We start from the raw sequence: 16,125 nt of genomic DNA on the forward strand, positions 1-16,125 counted from the left end.
TCGATGCATGCAAATTTTTTGCAAAGAATTCTGGGAAATTTTGAGTGCACTCAATTTTGGAATTGTTGATTCGGACAGCACTACAGAATGGCAAGTGCACTTATTGTCTGCCGCCATTTTGAAACCAGTCGATAGTGATTTGTCCAAGTCAAGTTTTTAGAGGAACCTACTGTCGCCAATCATGATTGAGCTTTTTCAAAGTCAACATCCTTTCCACTGAAAGAGGACACCCCTAGCCCTCCAAATGCCCCTACAGCCTGATGGGTAGGGCAAGAATCTGGATTTGAGCTTGGTGCGGAAGCAACCCTTCGTTGATATCCCAGCATTTCACAGCTTACAGCCCATCAAAACCCCAAAGTAAGATTGGTGCAGCAAAAGAAAAAATAAACATGAGCGATATCAAAGCTATGCAGTTGTACAGTTTTGGGACAGATGGAAGCTCAGACGAGGAAAATGAAGATTTTGCTTGAAATTGGAGTGTTGCTTTAGTCCAATCACATCCAACTGAGAGATTTTCAAACAGCCTGTTATTATCTGTTCCTGATTTGAATAAATAAATACTCTTTTATATATGTGTGAATGTGAGAAAATGCCTCATGAACATGTTAAAAACACCAAAAACACAATTTTCATCAAAGTGAGTCTTAAACATTTGTTCATGTTAAACAAGGTCCACTATTTGAGGTTCAGAACTATTTGGAATTCAAAGCATTCTACAAAGTTGTGCAGCAAATAATATCATCTCAACTGTGACACAGTCATGATTAACCATCAGCGTTTCTAAAACATTTTAGATCAAGTACTCAAAAGATTGTTTATGTAACATAAACATTGTAAAATTACAACATCTTTCCATAAAACTCAGTTGCGACACTTCAGCGGAACAGAAATGTATTTGTTGTAGAGATTGCATTAGAGAATACAACAGAGACTGAAATCTAAAAGTCAGTTGCAGGTTAAAGATCAACTCAGTTCATTGAGTTGCAATGAAATAAATATTCAGTCAGGAGCTCTGGCCAGTGGCCCTCATCTGTTTCAATAGCGGAGTAGGCTTGAGGTGAGACTAAAGCTTTTGTCTGGATCACAGATCCCATCTGAAGCCCATAAAGACATCAGGCTGGTTTATGACACAGTTCAGCAGGAGGCGGGAGGTGCACCGAGCCATACAAACAGCTGTAACCGTGCGCACCCATATGTGCATCAAAGTGTTAGGAGCTTTGTGCCAAAAATGCCAGCAAACCTAGAGACAACAAGCACCCAAACTCAAGGGAACCACCTGGCGTGAGACCCATGACCTGCTGAGTCTTTTTGGACGTCAGTTGCCAGGCGCAGTGCAGCTCCTGCCTCTGGAATGAAGATTAAAGAAGAAAAACACACAGATTTTACCTCAGCTGATAAGCTTGTGGATATGTAGTGTGTAAAAACTGAAAAGTAATCAATCAATTAATGTCACTTCCCACCACACTCTGATAGAGTTCATTCAAATAAGGGTTGTTTGGTTCAGACCAAAGCTAATTTCTTCAGTCTGCATCATTTAAAGTCAATAAAAGCTAACTCAAGCTGCAAAACAGGACCTTCATTCACTTGCAAGTAAACCCTGGTGCAAGTTTCTACAGTGTCATCAAGGAAAATCAAAAAGGAAGTGAATCACAGAAAGAAAGTTAAATGAGAAAAATGAATGTAGAAGAAGAAAGAAAGTAAAGCCACATTGCTAATCTGAAGAAACAACAATTATTATACATTGTATATCACAGATCCATATTTAGACAGTTGTTGTTTTTCTTGTTTTTCTCATTATCAATGCCCTCAAACAAGCATTTGTGTAGAATTGTTTAGGCTGTTTGGCTTCTTCTCAAAAATTCAGTTACAGCACCCAAAATGAATGTGTAGAGCTCTTGTTTTTGTTTCCTTTTTTATTTTAATCCAACCCCAAAAAGACCATCGAACTGGAGCCACCTTAATTCTTTGAATATTTATGAGGGAGTTCAAGGCCAATAACCCATCAAAGTTTAGCTTGCTGGTCCAAGATTGGGGGTCATAAATAGAGATTCCCACACAACTCAAACAAGCCTTGTCCTCAGTGAAACAGTTATTCATGTTTTAGTTTAGACTAATTTGGCAAAGAAGCAAACCAAGGTAAAACAATAAAGTATGAATCTTATAAAAATATTTTAATTACAATTTAACTTTAGCTTTTTAATAATACTTTTTGTTCTTATATCCAAGTAGTTCCTTCTACTGCCTGTCACATTTAACCCTTTAATACCGGAGCTCCGGTGTTTATATTCTTTGATTTACTTTAACTTTTTAACCGTTATCATGATTATTCCAGCAGATTCTTAAGGAGAAAAGATGGAATTATGTTGATCGTGTTAACAGTTTAAAAGTTACAGTATTTTAAAGATTTTGTGTTAAGTGTCACCGGTGACTCCTCAGGTGTTAAAGGGTTAAATGTTTCATCTGAGTTGGATTGTTTAAGGAAATGTGCAGCCTGTCCTGCTTTCATATTCCTCTTCATTTTTACTTATTGAAAATAAATTAGTGGAAAGGTTTGTCCTTAAAAATAGGTTATAATAATGTTAATACATTTTATTTTAAGACACCAAAGGATCATGTACAGACAAAACATAGATAAAACAACAACAGAATAAAACTTAATTAATCAAAGCAAGATGATATGATATTTTAAAAAGAAGAGTTTTGTGTCATGAAATACATGTATATTGTAAACATTCAGAATTGCCACCCTATGTGCATATTTGTGCTCAGATATACACTTATTTTGCTAATTTTCTACTTTGCTGTGTGGTCATTGAGTAACTTTTCTTCTTGTGTTTGTCAAATGTGTGAGTTCAGATGAAGAAGCATCATGTTTGTGGTGACCTGTGCTTCAACTCTGAAATGTGCAGAGGGTGATGTAAACCCTCATACGCCACAAACGAACGCCAATTACCCTCTTACTGTACGGTAGCTTATCAGCCAACACGTGTTAGTGTAAGTCATCTCTATTATCTGCCATCTTGCTGTGTGTATGTTTGCCGTGATTCTTATCCAAACGGCTCTGCTATCTGTCTTTTCAGGCGAGCTGTGAGTCAGAGAAGAAGTGTCAAACACGTCTCGCTGGAGTTACAGCCAAGTTTGAAAGCTTTAAAAACAGCTGTGGAGGTTCCACTGTTCTGTGTGTGGTTGTAACAAATGCCGTCATACAAAACCAGTTTTAGACATGGAGATTGATTTAAATTCATGTATTTTCATGCCTTTTCTTCAAAGTTATGGCATTAGGGCACAGAAAAAAAATACTTGGCTATACCTCATTTTAGGAAAACAGTCCCACTCTGATCCTCTTTAGATTTATTGTAAAATTGTTCCCACTGGCTTCTTTAATTCTAGAGTTTTTAGCCAAAATCAAAAAGCCTGTTTTTTTTTAAAGACACATTTTCTGCAGTAGTTCACTTAAAATTCACCTCGGTTTTGTAGATGGAACTGTTGGTGCGGTGTAAGCCTGCCCCCATTTCCCATCATCCCTTTGTTTACATCATCTCCTGCTATCTTACAACCTGTCAGAGCTCCAGCCTAACATTACCGCTGCAATAAAAATGGTGAACAATGTTGAACTGATGATACAGCCATACAGTTTTGAGCCAGAAGCCACAGAGGAAAACAAAGACATGGATCGAGGGCTCGGTTTGATCGACCTCTTCCAATGAGAACTCTATGTAAACGTCCGCATAGAAGCGCTTTAGGCTTCAGTGTCCAAAACTCTCATGTTCACGTGATGCTAAGCACGTTTTTAAGTCTGTTTTTGGGCTCTATGCACAAAACTTGAAGCAATTAAACGGAAGTTATACCAGTTGACTTTTGACCACTCAGGTCAGTAAGACTTTTTCAAAACAAGGAAGTACACATTGGTTGAAAATTGATAGTGAAAAATAAATTAATAATTACAGTTTGTGAATTATAAGACACCGAGTGTTTCATGTATTTGAATTGATCGGCAAAGAGCTGCAAAAGAAAAAGCCAGGAGCAAAATTTGTGAGTTTTGCATTGTGTCAACATTTTGCACCAAGTCTCTTCCAACTGTATGTACATTCTGTCACTGCCTGATCTGTATGCGGAACTCTATTGGTTGCACTGCTTACCCCACAAACGTGAACCATACGTTACTCCCGCTAAAACATATTTTACAGTAGTTCTGTTATGTTACTTTCACCAAAGCATTTTAAAGTCAGAGTAAATCTTCGGATGTTAACAACAATAATAACCTCTTAGAATGTTTATATAACTCTGGAAAGATCTATCATAATGAAAATGTTTACTTTAATGTTAAAAAAAGAGAAAAAGATGGTAGATGGTAGTTTACTACTCAAGTTAAGAGGATACAGCGACACTTAATGACACTTTCTTAACTTTGTTAACCGCCACATTATTAACGGCATTAGTGGCTGCAGCAGCCTGTGACATCCCGTCAGAGACGCTCACTTCTCCTCTTTTCCTGTTTCTAACATATGAAGAATAGAAACGATCAAATGGAGAGAATGACTCCAAACCATGTCCGTTATTCTATCACGTATCTTTGAGATTTTCCTTTAAAACAATATGTGATTGTGCAGTTTTGCATCTGGGTGATGTTCTTTTATTTTCCTGTGCTGCAATCAAGTCGCGAGAAAGTCTCTGTTGTTGAGAAAAAGCATAAATTATTGTGATCACGGAGTTACTGTAGGGAAATGATAATGTTGTCAAGTAGGTGAAGAAAGGAAGTGACGCATGATTCGTGCAACTGAAAGAGCTCTGCATACAGATTGGGTAGTGAGACGTTTTTCATCTGTTCCTAATTTACAATCATTTGACTTAAGAAATACTCAGAAGCTCAATTTTAAGCTTTAATTTCTTTATTTTTGTTGCACATCATGAACATGTTAAAAACACATTTTTTTTTAATTGGAGTGTGTCTTTAAAGCACAGCTACTTTTGGGGCATTAGCTCCCAGCAGGCTTAATCAGTCTCAAAGCTTTGCTTGAGAAATACATATCTTAGTATTCCATATGCTTCGTGTTTGATATTTTCAAAGTCCTTTAAAGTAACTTTAATAATAGATTTAACATTAAAAAAAAGTTTCATTCAGGTACAAACATCCCTCTGGATGTCTGCGGCCCTATCCACGCCCCTCCTCTCACCTCCCACTTTTTTCTCCTCTCCACAACTCCTCCCTCCTTCCCTTTCTCCCTCCCGTTCTCTCTCCTCTCTTGAATTAAGCTCATTCTTTCAGGCTGCTCTCTCTGAGCACTTCTGCTCTGCTCAGCTTCTGTGCAAACTTAGTGCATGTGTGTGTGCGCGTTAGGCAGAGTTTCATGTGTGTGCACAGAACTGTGTGTTTTTCTAAGTGGAGCTGAAGTGCAGCCGTTCATCAGTGGAGCTGACTGCAGACAAGGGAATACTCAGATCTCACTGCGCTGTTTTTTAACTTACACACCAGCTGCTTATTGGACTTTTAAAGATTTGCTGGGCTTTTTTTTTTTGAACAAACCAGGACTTTACTGCTGCTTTCTTTTTGGAACCACCTGGAATTACCCTTTTTTTCACTTTTTCTGGAATTTAAAAGTAAAAAAAGGGTGCATAGTATTTAAAAAATTCAATACAATTTTAATTATTTGAAATTCTTAGACTGTGTATTTTGTCTCAAATTCACTTATGAGACTTGATGAGTCAGTGCAATAATGTATTTACCTAAAAGTTTAGGCTCATCTGCACTTGTTTGTTGTTTCTAATTTTAATTGGAAACTGTGATATATTGAACAGAACCAGAGTAGTTCTGTCCCAATGGAAACTTTAGGAACCAGTAGAAATGTGTCGGGTTCAGGTGGATGCTAACCCAAGCCAATAATACAGTAAACTCTTGAGTTCTGGCTTTTGGTTTCCTTGGAAACAGACAGAAAGGTGAGTATGAACCATCACTTCTGTAAATTGATATCTATAACAGCCATGAAAAAAGTAACTTTTGTGTTTTGAGAAAAGTTGAAAGACAAAACTTGGCTCTTTATCTCGCGGCTGTGTTTGGAACCTGACCTTGTTTTGCTGTGCTGTCTGTGCTTCCTGAAAACCAAAATATCAATTTCTAAGTCATGCTGATGACCTGTGGGGCTTTTCTTCAGAGAGCTTGTTTGAAATCAGCTGTGTTGTTTCATTCAGAGGAAAGAGTCAGACTGACTGGAGCACATCCAGTCAGGAGACCAAAGGCTGCCTCTGGTCTTGACAGCTTACAAATCACCAAACTGACTTTTTCTTTCATTCTCTATAACTTTATTGAACTTGGCAAGAAGTTAAACTTCAGTACTCCAGTTAGGAGTGTAACTGAATTGGACCAGAATATTGGCATAGCCACCTGTCTGATAAATGAAAACATGCATAGAACTAATTTAAAATCATTTAAGCAGACTGAGTCCTCCTCTAACAATATAAGCAAATATTCCAGCTCATTTTAATAAAACGATGAATATTCCATCCTTAAAGGAGAGATTCCACATGAGTTTGTAGGCTGGGAAACTTTTTCTCCATGATGCCGGGCCAGATGGCTCCACACCAGCAACCAGCAGAGCCTTGCAGCCTTCCCGGCTCCTTCATTCACCCAGCTCCTTTCAGTACTACCCAGGTCTCTGCCTCCAATTGTCTCACTTTTTGTTCCACTTTGTTTCAGTTTAAATCCCATAAAGGCTGGTACTCACTTCTGCCTCTAAGGTCTTTACTTTTGTATGTTTCTGGCTGTGTGAAACTTCACTTCTGCACTAATTTATACCCTGAAAGCTTTTAAGGGAAAAAGCTGCACTTCTTGGCTGCATACATTGGATAAGGAGCCAGCTTTTAAAGTCTCCACTTACCCTTCTTATGAGTCAGCCTTGTACTGCTTTGTGTCTTTTCAAATCAGCGTTCATAAGCCACCGTTTTACTTTCACTCTGTCTTTAAAATTCGATTATTTTCCAGTGATATCTATGGATCATTTCCTTTAGAATCATAACACTGAACACCGACATGCTTTTCTTCTTACCTTTGGTGGTCTTTCTTTATCTGTGTTTGTAGTTATGCAGTTCTCTTTGGAAATGAAGCATCCCTTCACCTTCTCTGAGAAGAAGTGACGTGAACAGTGCTTCATGCTTACATGCTCACATGCATATTTCACTCTTCTGCTCACCTCTAGAGACTGATAGAAACAAGTCTATTTGGTTAACACTCAATATAAGAGCTAAAAGAGTGGAAAAATTGGGAATTTTAAATCATATAGTTTGCAGTTGTGCGGGAATCTTTTTGAAGATATTCTGTGATGCTATCTCTGATTTTGAAAACCAAAGGTATGTGCTCAAAACTTATCAAACTGTCTTCTTATGTTATACGCGTTACATATAAGGTCCTTTTGATTCGTGAATATAGAAGTTAAGTCACAAAGCCTCGAATATAAACAAACGTTTTCTCTCTCAAAAATTCCCACATGCTGGATTTGTTCCAAGCTCCTGATTTGTACTTCCACCTTTCTTCCTTTACTTGTTTACAACCCTATAAAACAGATCTGCATAATGGCTCCCCAGAGACTACTTTGATTTGTGTTAAACAAAGCATGCACAGCTGCCTTTCACTCATTTTTTGACGTGCTGCAGCACATTGGGCATTCCCCTCAAGGGGATGGAAGCTGAGTGCATCTCAAAGCGAAGGGATACATGAGCTTTAGCAATTTATTTAATTGTAGATGATGAAGAAAGTGTTTTGGATACCAATTATTTAGATCCCCATTAAAAGGTCCAGAAAGTTTTTTTTTATGTCAGCAAATTGATCATTTTATTTGTTTACAGTGTTTATCATCTTCTTGTTTTATGTTGTCTTCCTAATTTGTGTGCCTTCTTGTGTGTTTTTTAAAATTAAACTTGAGTTGCACCCTTATATACATTTTTGCTCCTGTTTTTGCTGTCCCTTTCTTCCAGCTTTTATTTTTTTTTTAAGTTGTTTAAGTTTAGAGTCAGCAAGTCTCAATCCCATCTTGAATCAATCTTGATTGAGTTTAACTTGCGAGGAATGTGTGACATCTTTATGGAGCATGAAAGTATGAATTGAATGATAACCTGACATTCTGGAGAGACGTCGAAAATCTGACGCTTAAATGCTGTGAGAATCTGGTGAAATTAACTTGCTTTTTAGCAATCTGGTGGCTGTAATCCCACATTTTTCAATTCTGCCTCCGATCTACCATAATTTACTTTCATAGTTGAGTTAAAACGTTTGCAGCGACTTTAAACTTTAACAGAAACTTTATGAAATGCATGTAAAATAAAATACATTTCAGGAAAAAGTCAAATACAGTGAGATTCGACCCTTATAGGACAACAAATGAGCATTTTGTCCCTTTCTCCTTTTCTTGACCTCCTAGTTATTTGTTTTCTCCTGCATTAACTTCCAACCCTTTTTTAAGGCCCGACTTCTGTCAATCAAAGTGGTGCAAAAGGCACCAGTTACCTGCTGTTCCAGTCATTTTACTATGTAAAGCTCATAGCCCTCCCTCCGCCTCAATCTCACCATCGTATTTTTCTCCTCACCCATCCATCCCTCCTGTTATTCATTTCTCTTTTGCAGCAAGGCTTAGACTTGATGGTAGCTGGCCAATAAGAGTCTTTTCTCTGAGCAGGCAAAACAATCGGCTCCCGTCTCTTGAACGCCGTGCTTCTCCATCTTCACCGCTTCCCGTCGCAATCCCATTCTTATTGTGGGACTGCATGCAGCCTGGCATGCTGCAGGGCTGAAGAGCTTGAGTGTATCCAGATCCTGAGCTTTCAGAGGTTCCCTCCACTTATTCTCTCAATCGCTTCCTTTATTTTCCCCTGTCCTTTCAGTCTTAGTGTAGTTCCTTCTGTAGATTTCTAGGGATTTCCATTTTTCCCATGCACCTACGTTTTCCTCCACCCGCATCTTCTACTCTGCTTCATCCTAATTTTTATGCATTGGTTGTGTGAATTTGTTGGCAGTTATCTCCCATCAACTTTTAGTAACTTCTGACCTGTCTTTCGCGCTTCCCTCTATTGGAATCTAAAATTCCCTGGTGAAAGTGGATGGCTCCACATTGCTAATATTCGTCCCTTCTTTTATTTATGCATATTATATTCATTCCTACTTTAGCGCTGCTCTCTAACCTCACTCAAAGGCCCGTCTCAGTCTGGAGGCGGGCTGCTTTGTCTGCCCGTCTTTATTTGGGCCGTTTTTTTGACAGGACAGCTTGGCCCCACATCCCCCCACGAATTTCTGTCTTTGTCTTTATTTTTAATCCATTCCCTCTTGGCATGCTGCTGCTACATGTCTATTGAAGCTGAACTGAATGTAAGTGTCAGCAGCAGACCCTGTGGATTTTTCTTTCTTTTTTTTATTAGGGTGCATTATTGAACATTTTTTTATTTGCGTGCCTGAGAGTGTATTTATAGCTTTAGGTGGTAACTGCAGGTAGTTGAGAACCCTATTCCCTTATATAATAGGATCCAAGAGTGTGTGTTGTTCAGCCATTAGATAAGGATGTGCGAGGAACAATAATGGCCCTTTCCACTGATGATGGCAGATGCAGAGAGCATGCTGAGATACTTCAACACACACACACTCACAGCTCAGGGAGAGACCCAGAGGGACAATAGGGCTGGTCGTTCATTTTATAGCAGCTGACTGGAGTGTAAGGTCTTCTCCGCTGCCCCCGTCACCCCCGGGGACTGTGGGATGAATTGTGTGAGAGCATGTGTAACAGCATCTCTGTTTGTGTGTGACTGAGCTGCAGCTGACGGGAGTGCTGACGTCTTTCTTCTTCAAAGACTGCAGCATCTTTGCTCGACCTTAAACACCACACTCGTGCATTATGTTGCGCTGCACAGGCTTCACAGACTGTAACTGATGTTAACCTCCTTTTTTTCCTTCTTTCCTGTCTTTTAAAAGCCCCTCGGCCCTTTTGGTGGAAGGTGCAGAAACGGGCGGTTGTTTTTTGTCCACTGCAGGCATTTGCACTGTTGTTCATTCATGGGCGTGTGTGTGTTTGCATTCTGCGGGGTATATATGGGAGTTTGTGTTCCAGCTGAGCTCTGTCCTGTTGTTGTGGCCAAGCAGCCATGAGCTTATGAGAGCTCTCCTGTCTCCATGCCTCAATAGCTCCATTATTCATAAAACTCTCTGCCAACAGTCTTGATGGAGGGTTTGCATATGCAGTGTGTGTTTGTGTGTATGTGAATTAGTGTGCATCTTAGTGTCTTTGTGTGGATTCATATACGTGCTTTAAACTCATCGCTTCACTGAAATCTGGAGCTGTAAACTAGTGGGTTATTTTGATTTTTTCATTCTCCATTTTTTTCCATGGTTTGGTTTTTACTTTTGGATTTTATATTTGAACTTTGTTTCCCTTTTTATTTGTGGAATAAATTATCCTCTGAGCAATATCTCTAGTTATGCATTCTTCTTTTTTTCCCCTATAGTTGGTGGATAAGTGACCAGGACTCCCCTGTTTGTTGCTAGATGATTTTCTATTTCTCTTTATTGAAACGTGTTCTTAAAAAGTTTTTCAGTAAACAAAACTTCAGTTTCAAACTATAATTAAACAAAATAAAGTAACAAATTCAGATAATGTGGTTGAGGATTTACTTTCTCTGTTTAATTTAGTTCCTCAGATCCAAATTTCTGCTGCAACACATAAAGATGAGACAATCAAAAAATATGAGGCAGTGTCTTCGTAAATACAATAAACTACATAACATTTCTGAAGCCAAAAACTTGATCTTCTTTTTAAAATGTGCTTATTATTTCCCTTTTGACATGAGAATGTGGATAGCTTAAAACCAGTTTTGCACCAGACAGCACGATCTTGTTTGTTATTATGCTCTCACTGACCACTTTATTAGGTCCTCCTCGCTAGTGCAGAGTTGGATCCCCTTCTGCCTTCAGAACTACCTTAATCCTTCATCCTTTTCATAGAAAACATTTTTTTAGATATTTTAGTCCATATTGACATGATAGCATCACTCAGTTGCTGCAGTTTATCACCTGCACATCCGTGATGCCAGTCTCCCGTTCCACCACCTCCCAAAGATGGTTTATTGGGCTGAGATTTGGTGATTGTGGAGGTCATTAGACTCCAGTGAACTCATCGTCATGAAACCAGTCTGAGATGATTCCAGCTTTATGACATAGAGCCTTATCCAGCTCTACGTAGCATCTGAAGGTGTTACACTATGGTCATAAAGAGATGGACATGGTCAGCAACAATACTCAGGTAGGCTGTGGTGTTGAAACCATGCATAACTGATATATAAGGGGCCCAAAGTTTGCCAAGAAAAAATCTCCCATACCATTAAACCACCACCACCAGCCTAAACCGTTGATTCAAGGCAGGATGGGTCCATGAGTCTATGCTTTCATGTTGTTGAGGCCAATTTCCGACCCTATCATCTGAATGTGGCAGCAGAAATGGAGATTTATTAGAACAGACAATGTTTTTCCAATCTTCTGTTGTCTACTTTTGTTGAGCCTGTGTGAATTGTAGCCTCTGTTTTCTGTTCTTAGCTGACAGGAGTGGTACCTGGTGGGGTTTCTGGTTTTAACCCATCTGCCTCAAGGTTGGATGTGTTGTGCGTTCAGAGATGTTCTTCTGCAGACCTTGGTTATTTGAGTTACTGTTGTCTTTCCATCCAGTCAGGCCGTTCTCCTCTGACCTCTGGCATTAACAAGTATTTCTGCTCTCTGGATATTTTCTCTTTTTCTGACCATTCTCTGTAAACCCTAGAGATGGTTTTGGGCTAAGATTCCAGTAGATCAGCAGTTTCTGAAATACTCAGACGAGCCTGTCTGGCACCAACAACCATGCCACGTTCAAAGTCACTTATTTCACCTTTCTTCCCTGTTTTGATGCTCAGTTTGATCATCTTGACCATGTCGACTTGCATAAACGCATTGAGTTGATGCCATGTGATTGGCTGATTAGAAATTTGCGCTAGCAAGCAGTTAGACACTCAGAAAGTGGCCAGTGAGTGTTTTTACCTAATAAATGGCTTCTCTTATGCAAATGAACTTCTCAAACAATCAACATCTTTACTATACAAAATGTTAACAGACCTGAAAAGATTCTCAGAAATGTAACTCATCTGATCTTAATCCAAAAAACAAAAAAACAGCAGGTATAGAATTTTATTTAAAAGGAACAAAAGTAACTCAAAAAGTGAGATTAAATTATTTTTTGAAAAACTAAAACTTCCTCCTGCTTTTTGTTTGCCTGCGGCAAAGGCCAAATCATAATTCATTCCCTTCCCCTACATGTATCTCTTTGAAACGTCTTCAAATTTGGACGTTATTACCGCTCAATGATGTCATCAAAAGTCGCTGATCAGCTGCTTTAGCATAAAACTGCCAGCGTTTGGAAGATACATAACAACTTTGGTTTTATGTTTTTAAAAAGTCAAGCAAAAACAAAAAGTCAAAACTCACATTGAAGTGTAAACTTGTGTGGCTCAGAGCACACCTGCTCTCTGCCTACAAGCACAATGCAGATCACCCTCCCAGTGGAGGGATAGCCAGCCCTAACTCGCTACAGCTCCTCCTCAAAAAAACAAACAAGCAAACAAAAAAAAACACTTTCGGTCAAAACTAAAGCATCAAATTCCTCTATTATTTGAGCAATAGGGAGGAGTCAGAGTGCAGTTCAGATTTGGCCTAAGTAAAACTTTGAAATACAAGACAGAAAATGTTTTCATAGAAATGTTTTATCATTTTTGATCATATCAATTATTTAATCAATTATTTGTTCAAGTTTCCAATCAAGGAAGCTTGATGTTATGTTAACTCATGAGCTGTGGTTGGTACACAACTCAGTTTGGAGTTTTACAAAGCATTTAATAAACTGTCTGTCGTATTATGAGGCAAAACTAAATGGACAGCACAACTAAACTCAAACATAAGAGGTGAATCAAACTGGTTGGAAATGTTTCTGGTGACTACTTTGCTATGACAAGGAGGTAAATCTACAAACACAAAAAGTGCAAACAGAATCCCGTGTGGAAGCAGCTCCACCATTCATTCACTCACAGGCCAGCTGAGGGTCCGTCCGTGTGGAAGGAGAAAGCAGCAGCTCGGAGTTGGCAGTCCCACAGACACAGAAAGGTTGTGTTTGGCTCGGCACTGGACTCAGCATATCTCTATCTCACCACGCTGCTTTCATCACCACTCGTGTGTTCATGTGTGTGTGAGTCTTGGATTGTATCCCTGAGTCTCGCTGTAATGTGACGGGATTATCGAGTTGCTGCCATAATGGTGGCTGGCATCGACACAGCCTGGCAGGGGCATCAATCTGAGGGACTAAGTATACCTCAGAGTGTGTGGCTGTGTGTGTTTATGGGTGTGTAAGACCTTTGGGGCATCCTGAACTTTTCTGAATCCACACTCTCTTTCATTCTTAGGTGCCCTTGGGTGGTGTTGTCCCCTTCTTGGATGTGAGAGGTTAACTACGTCATACTTCCCAGGAACAGCAGAGAAGTTTTCCAAGGAAAAAGAGAATTGGAAGATCTGAAAAGGAGAGCTGGAATAGACATTAATTAGGCACTTTTCCGTACCGCTTGGAAGACAAATAGCCGGTTTGCCTCAAAGAAAAGACCAAGATTTGGTTCAACTCCAAACAAAAACCAAAACAGAACTGAAGAAATACATCGACAGCCACCAACTTGTCTTAACCACAACTTTGAACATTTGGAATCTACTTTCAAACGTGCCAAGATGATGACCATGATGATGATGATGGCCATGATGGTGACCTGCAGCTCTCTGTTGGTGCTGGGGCTGGCTGCCGCCCATGCCTCCGCCAGCACAGTGACCCGCACCTCCTCTTCGTCTTCCACCTCATCCTCCTCTTCACCAAGAATGAAACTTTCCTACAAAGGTAAGGACAAAGGTTACGCCCAGCAGCAGGACTTCTGCTGTTTGTACAAGGCTGTACATCCTTGTACAAACACACACACCTATGCACACACTTTTCATCCATTTCATGCAATATATCAGATTTTTCAAGGTAAACACTCCCGAGTGGTAGCCAGACCTAATTTGTGGTCGCCGTAATTCACAACCAAATACATGTGTATACACACACACAAAAACACACATTACTCCTCACAGTTTGGACACACACATACCGAGAAGCATATCCACACAAATGTCTTAAACATCCAAAAGGCAAGTTTTGTAGATTAGAAGAAAGGAGCTCTGTGCCCAGCATGTCCACATAAACCAGAGATGTGCTGAAAGCTGGCGGTTAAAGCCGGAGTTTACTCACCAAGGACGAGAGGCTTACAGACGGCTGTCTGCCCGGCAGAAATATGTGCACCCTTTAATTTCAGCTGAGCTACTGGAGCAAGAACAAAAAAAACTTCTCGTTTTACTGGACATGCGGTGCACTGAACAAAGGCTTTTATCCCTGACATGCTTTTAGTGTTTCATTAAATGTTACAGCCTCTTTTTATTCCAATTAAAACTATTTCTTTTGTCACAAAGTGAGACTTAAATGTTGGGTTTGAAAAATGCAGCAACTGATTTTCCTGAAAAGGAGAATCTAAGGGATATTCCCTTAGATTCTGAAAAAGTCTGAGACTTTTGACTGAGACTCGTGACTGGAAAAGTGAGCTGGTCCAGATCTAGTCCGTTAAATTTGATCCGGATTGAGTCCTGAACCTTGTCTTTGGTCTGTATTCAGACTGACTTTAATGCACCAAACCAAAGCTTGTAAACAAAACAATGTGACTAAAGATCTCTTCAGTCATTGGTCAGGAATTAAAAGGGGTGGGGCAAAGAAACAAGAGGAAGAATCCAGTTGTTCCACTTTGAGCACAGAGCCTGTTCAGGCTGAGGAAACTCAGACTGAACCGGATCTCAGTCCGATCGAAAACCGACTAAGACTAACTCTAAAGATAGGTCTGAGAGCGTCAGTGTATTCAGACTGATTTTTTTTTTTTATTATTGGGGTAAACAAACGTATTAAGTGATATTTGTGCCGCCAGATTGAGAGAAAAAGATAAGATCAAAATTTCCTACATTGCAAAAAATGTTCAGTTTGAAAAACAGAACTTTAAAAGCAGCAATTGAGAATATCAAATGTTCGCTTTCAAATCTTCAATCTTGCGTTCACAACCCTGAGTTTAGCAGTTTAGCAGTTTTTGTCCAGCGGGACGTTACATTATGTTACTATTATGATCAGTACAAAGTTTTCTCCTAAATAAGAAGTTGAAATATAAGAAAAAAATCTTTTTTTATATATTTGAAAATTGTGTTTTTTTTCTTAAGGCAAACATGAGTTTTTAAAAATAAGATATCCTGTCCTACATGGAATAATCTGCTGCAAGTTAAAAATGACATTTCTTCTAAATACATTAAGTGTACTACTATCCTTTTTCCTACTTACTAGTGTTGTTAAACCATGGATTCATATGTGCTTTAAATCTATTTTTATAATAAACAAAGCTTACAGAAGATCAAACTTTTTACCAATATTTGGTTCCAGAGGATTTCTATATGACGCAGGCCTATTTAGCTAAATGTTGGCAGATAAACTTAACTGTTTATTTTACAGTTTCAGGAGATCCTCAGACATAAATCTGATTAAATAAAATGTAATCAATGCTAAAATAAATTATGACCTTTTTTTCAAATGGTAAAAAATGATTTTTTTCTTCAGCCAAAGAGACAAAATGGAGTGTCAAAGATGCTGGGGTTCTGAGCGTCTATAGCAGACATTGCGTTAGATAAATATGGCGACTTGATTGGATAGAATCTAGACCAGTCAGCATGGACCCTCTTGTCTGGGATTGGCTGTTTGGTAGCACAAACATCACATGAAACTCAAGAGTTGTGAACAGAAAAGGAAAGTGACACTGCATCTGAAAATATTTGTGTTGCAAACACAAAAATGTATCTTGAAAATAAAGAAAAAGATTGAAAGCACACATTGAATATTTTAATTTGCTACTTTGAAAGTGTTTTTTATTAAAACGGAACATTTTGTTTGCATTTTAAGAAATTTTGATCTCAAAATTGTGACTTTTGTTGTCAATGTGGTGGCACAAATGTCACTTTATAGAGTCTGGTTCACTTTA

The 16,125-nt window shown here is 38.9% G+C and overlaps 1 protein-coding gene across 5 annotated transcripts in view; it reads left to right on the forward strand.

Annotated features, from left to right (window-relative positions):
- The window catches only part of sema3b (sema domain, immunoglobulin domain (Ig), short basic domain, secreted, (semaphorin) 3B), an 80,925-nt gene that overhangs the window by 41,363 nt on the left and 23,437 nt on the right, over positions 1 to 16,125 (forward strand). For 2 of the 5 annotated variants that reach the window (XM_024292407.2, XM_024292402.2), the window contains exon 2: positions 13,447 to 13,922. In XM_024292407.2, coding sequence (XP_024148175.1) covers positions 13,760 to 13,922 — 163 coding nt within the window. In that variant the 5' untranslated portion in view covers positions 13,447 to 13,759. Of the gene's footprint in view, positions 1 to 4,945; positions 5,935 to 5,971; positions 6,647 to 11,779; positions 13,923 to 16,125 lie in introns of those variants that run through there. The other 3 variants (XM_024292404.2, XM_024292406.2, XM_024292405.2) reach the window with 3 other exon arrangements.

This window comes from Oryzias melastigma, linkage group LG7 (genome assembly GCF_002922805.2).
Source record: "Oryzias melastigma strain HK-1 linkage group LG7, ASM292280v2, whole genome shotgun sequence".
Classification (NCBI taxonomy): Eukaryota; Metazoa; Chordata; class Actinopteri; order Beloniformes; family Adrianichthyidae; genus Oryzias; species Oryzias melastigma.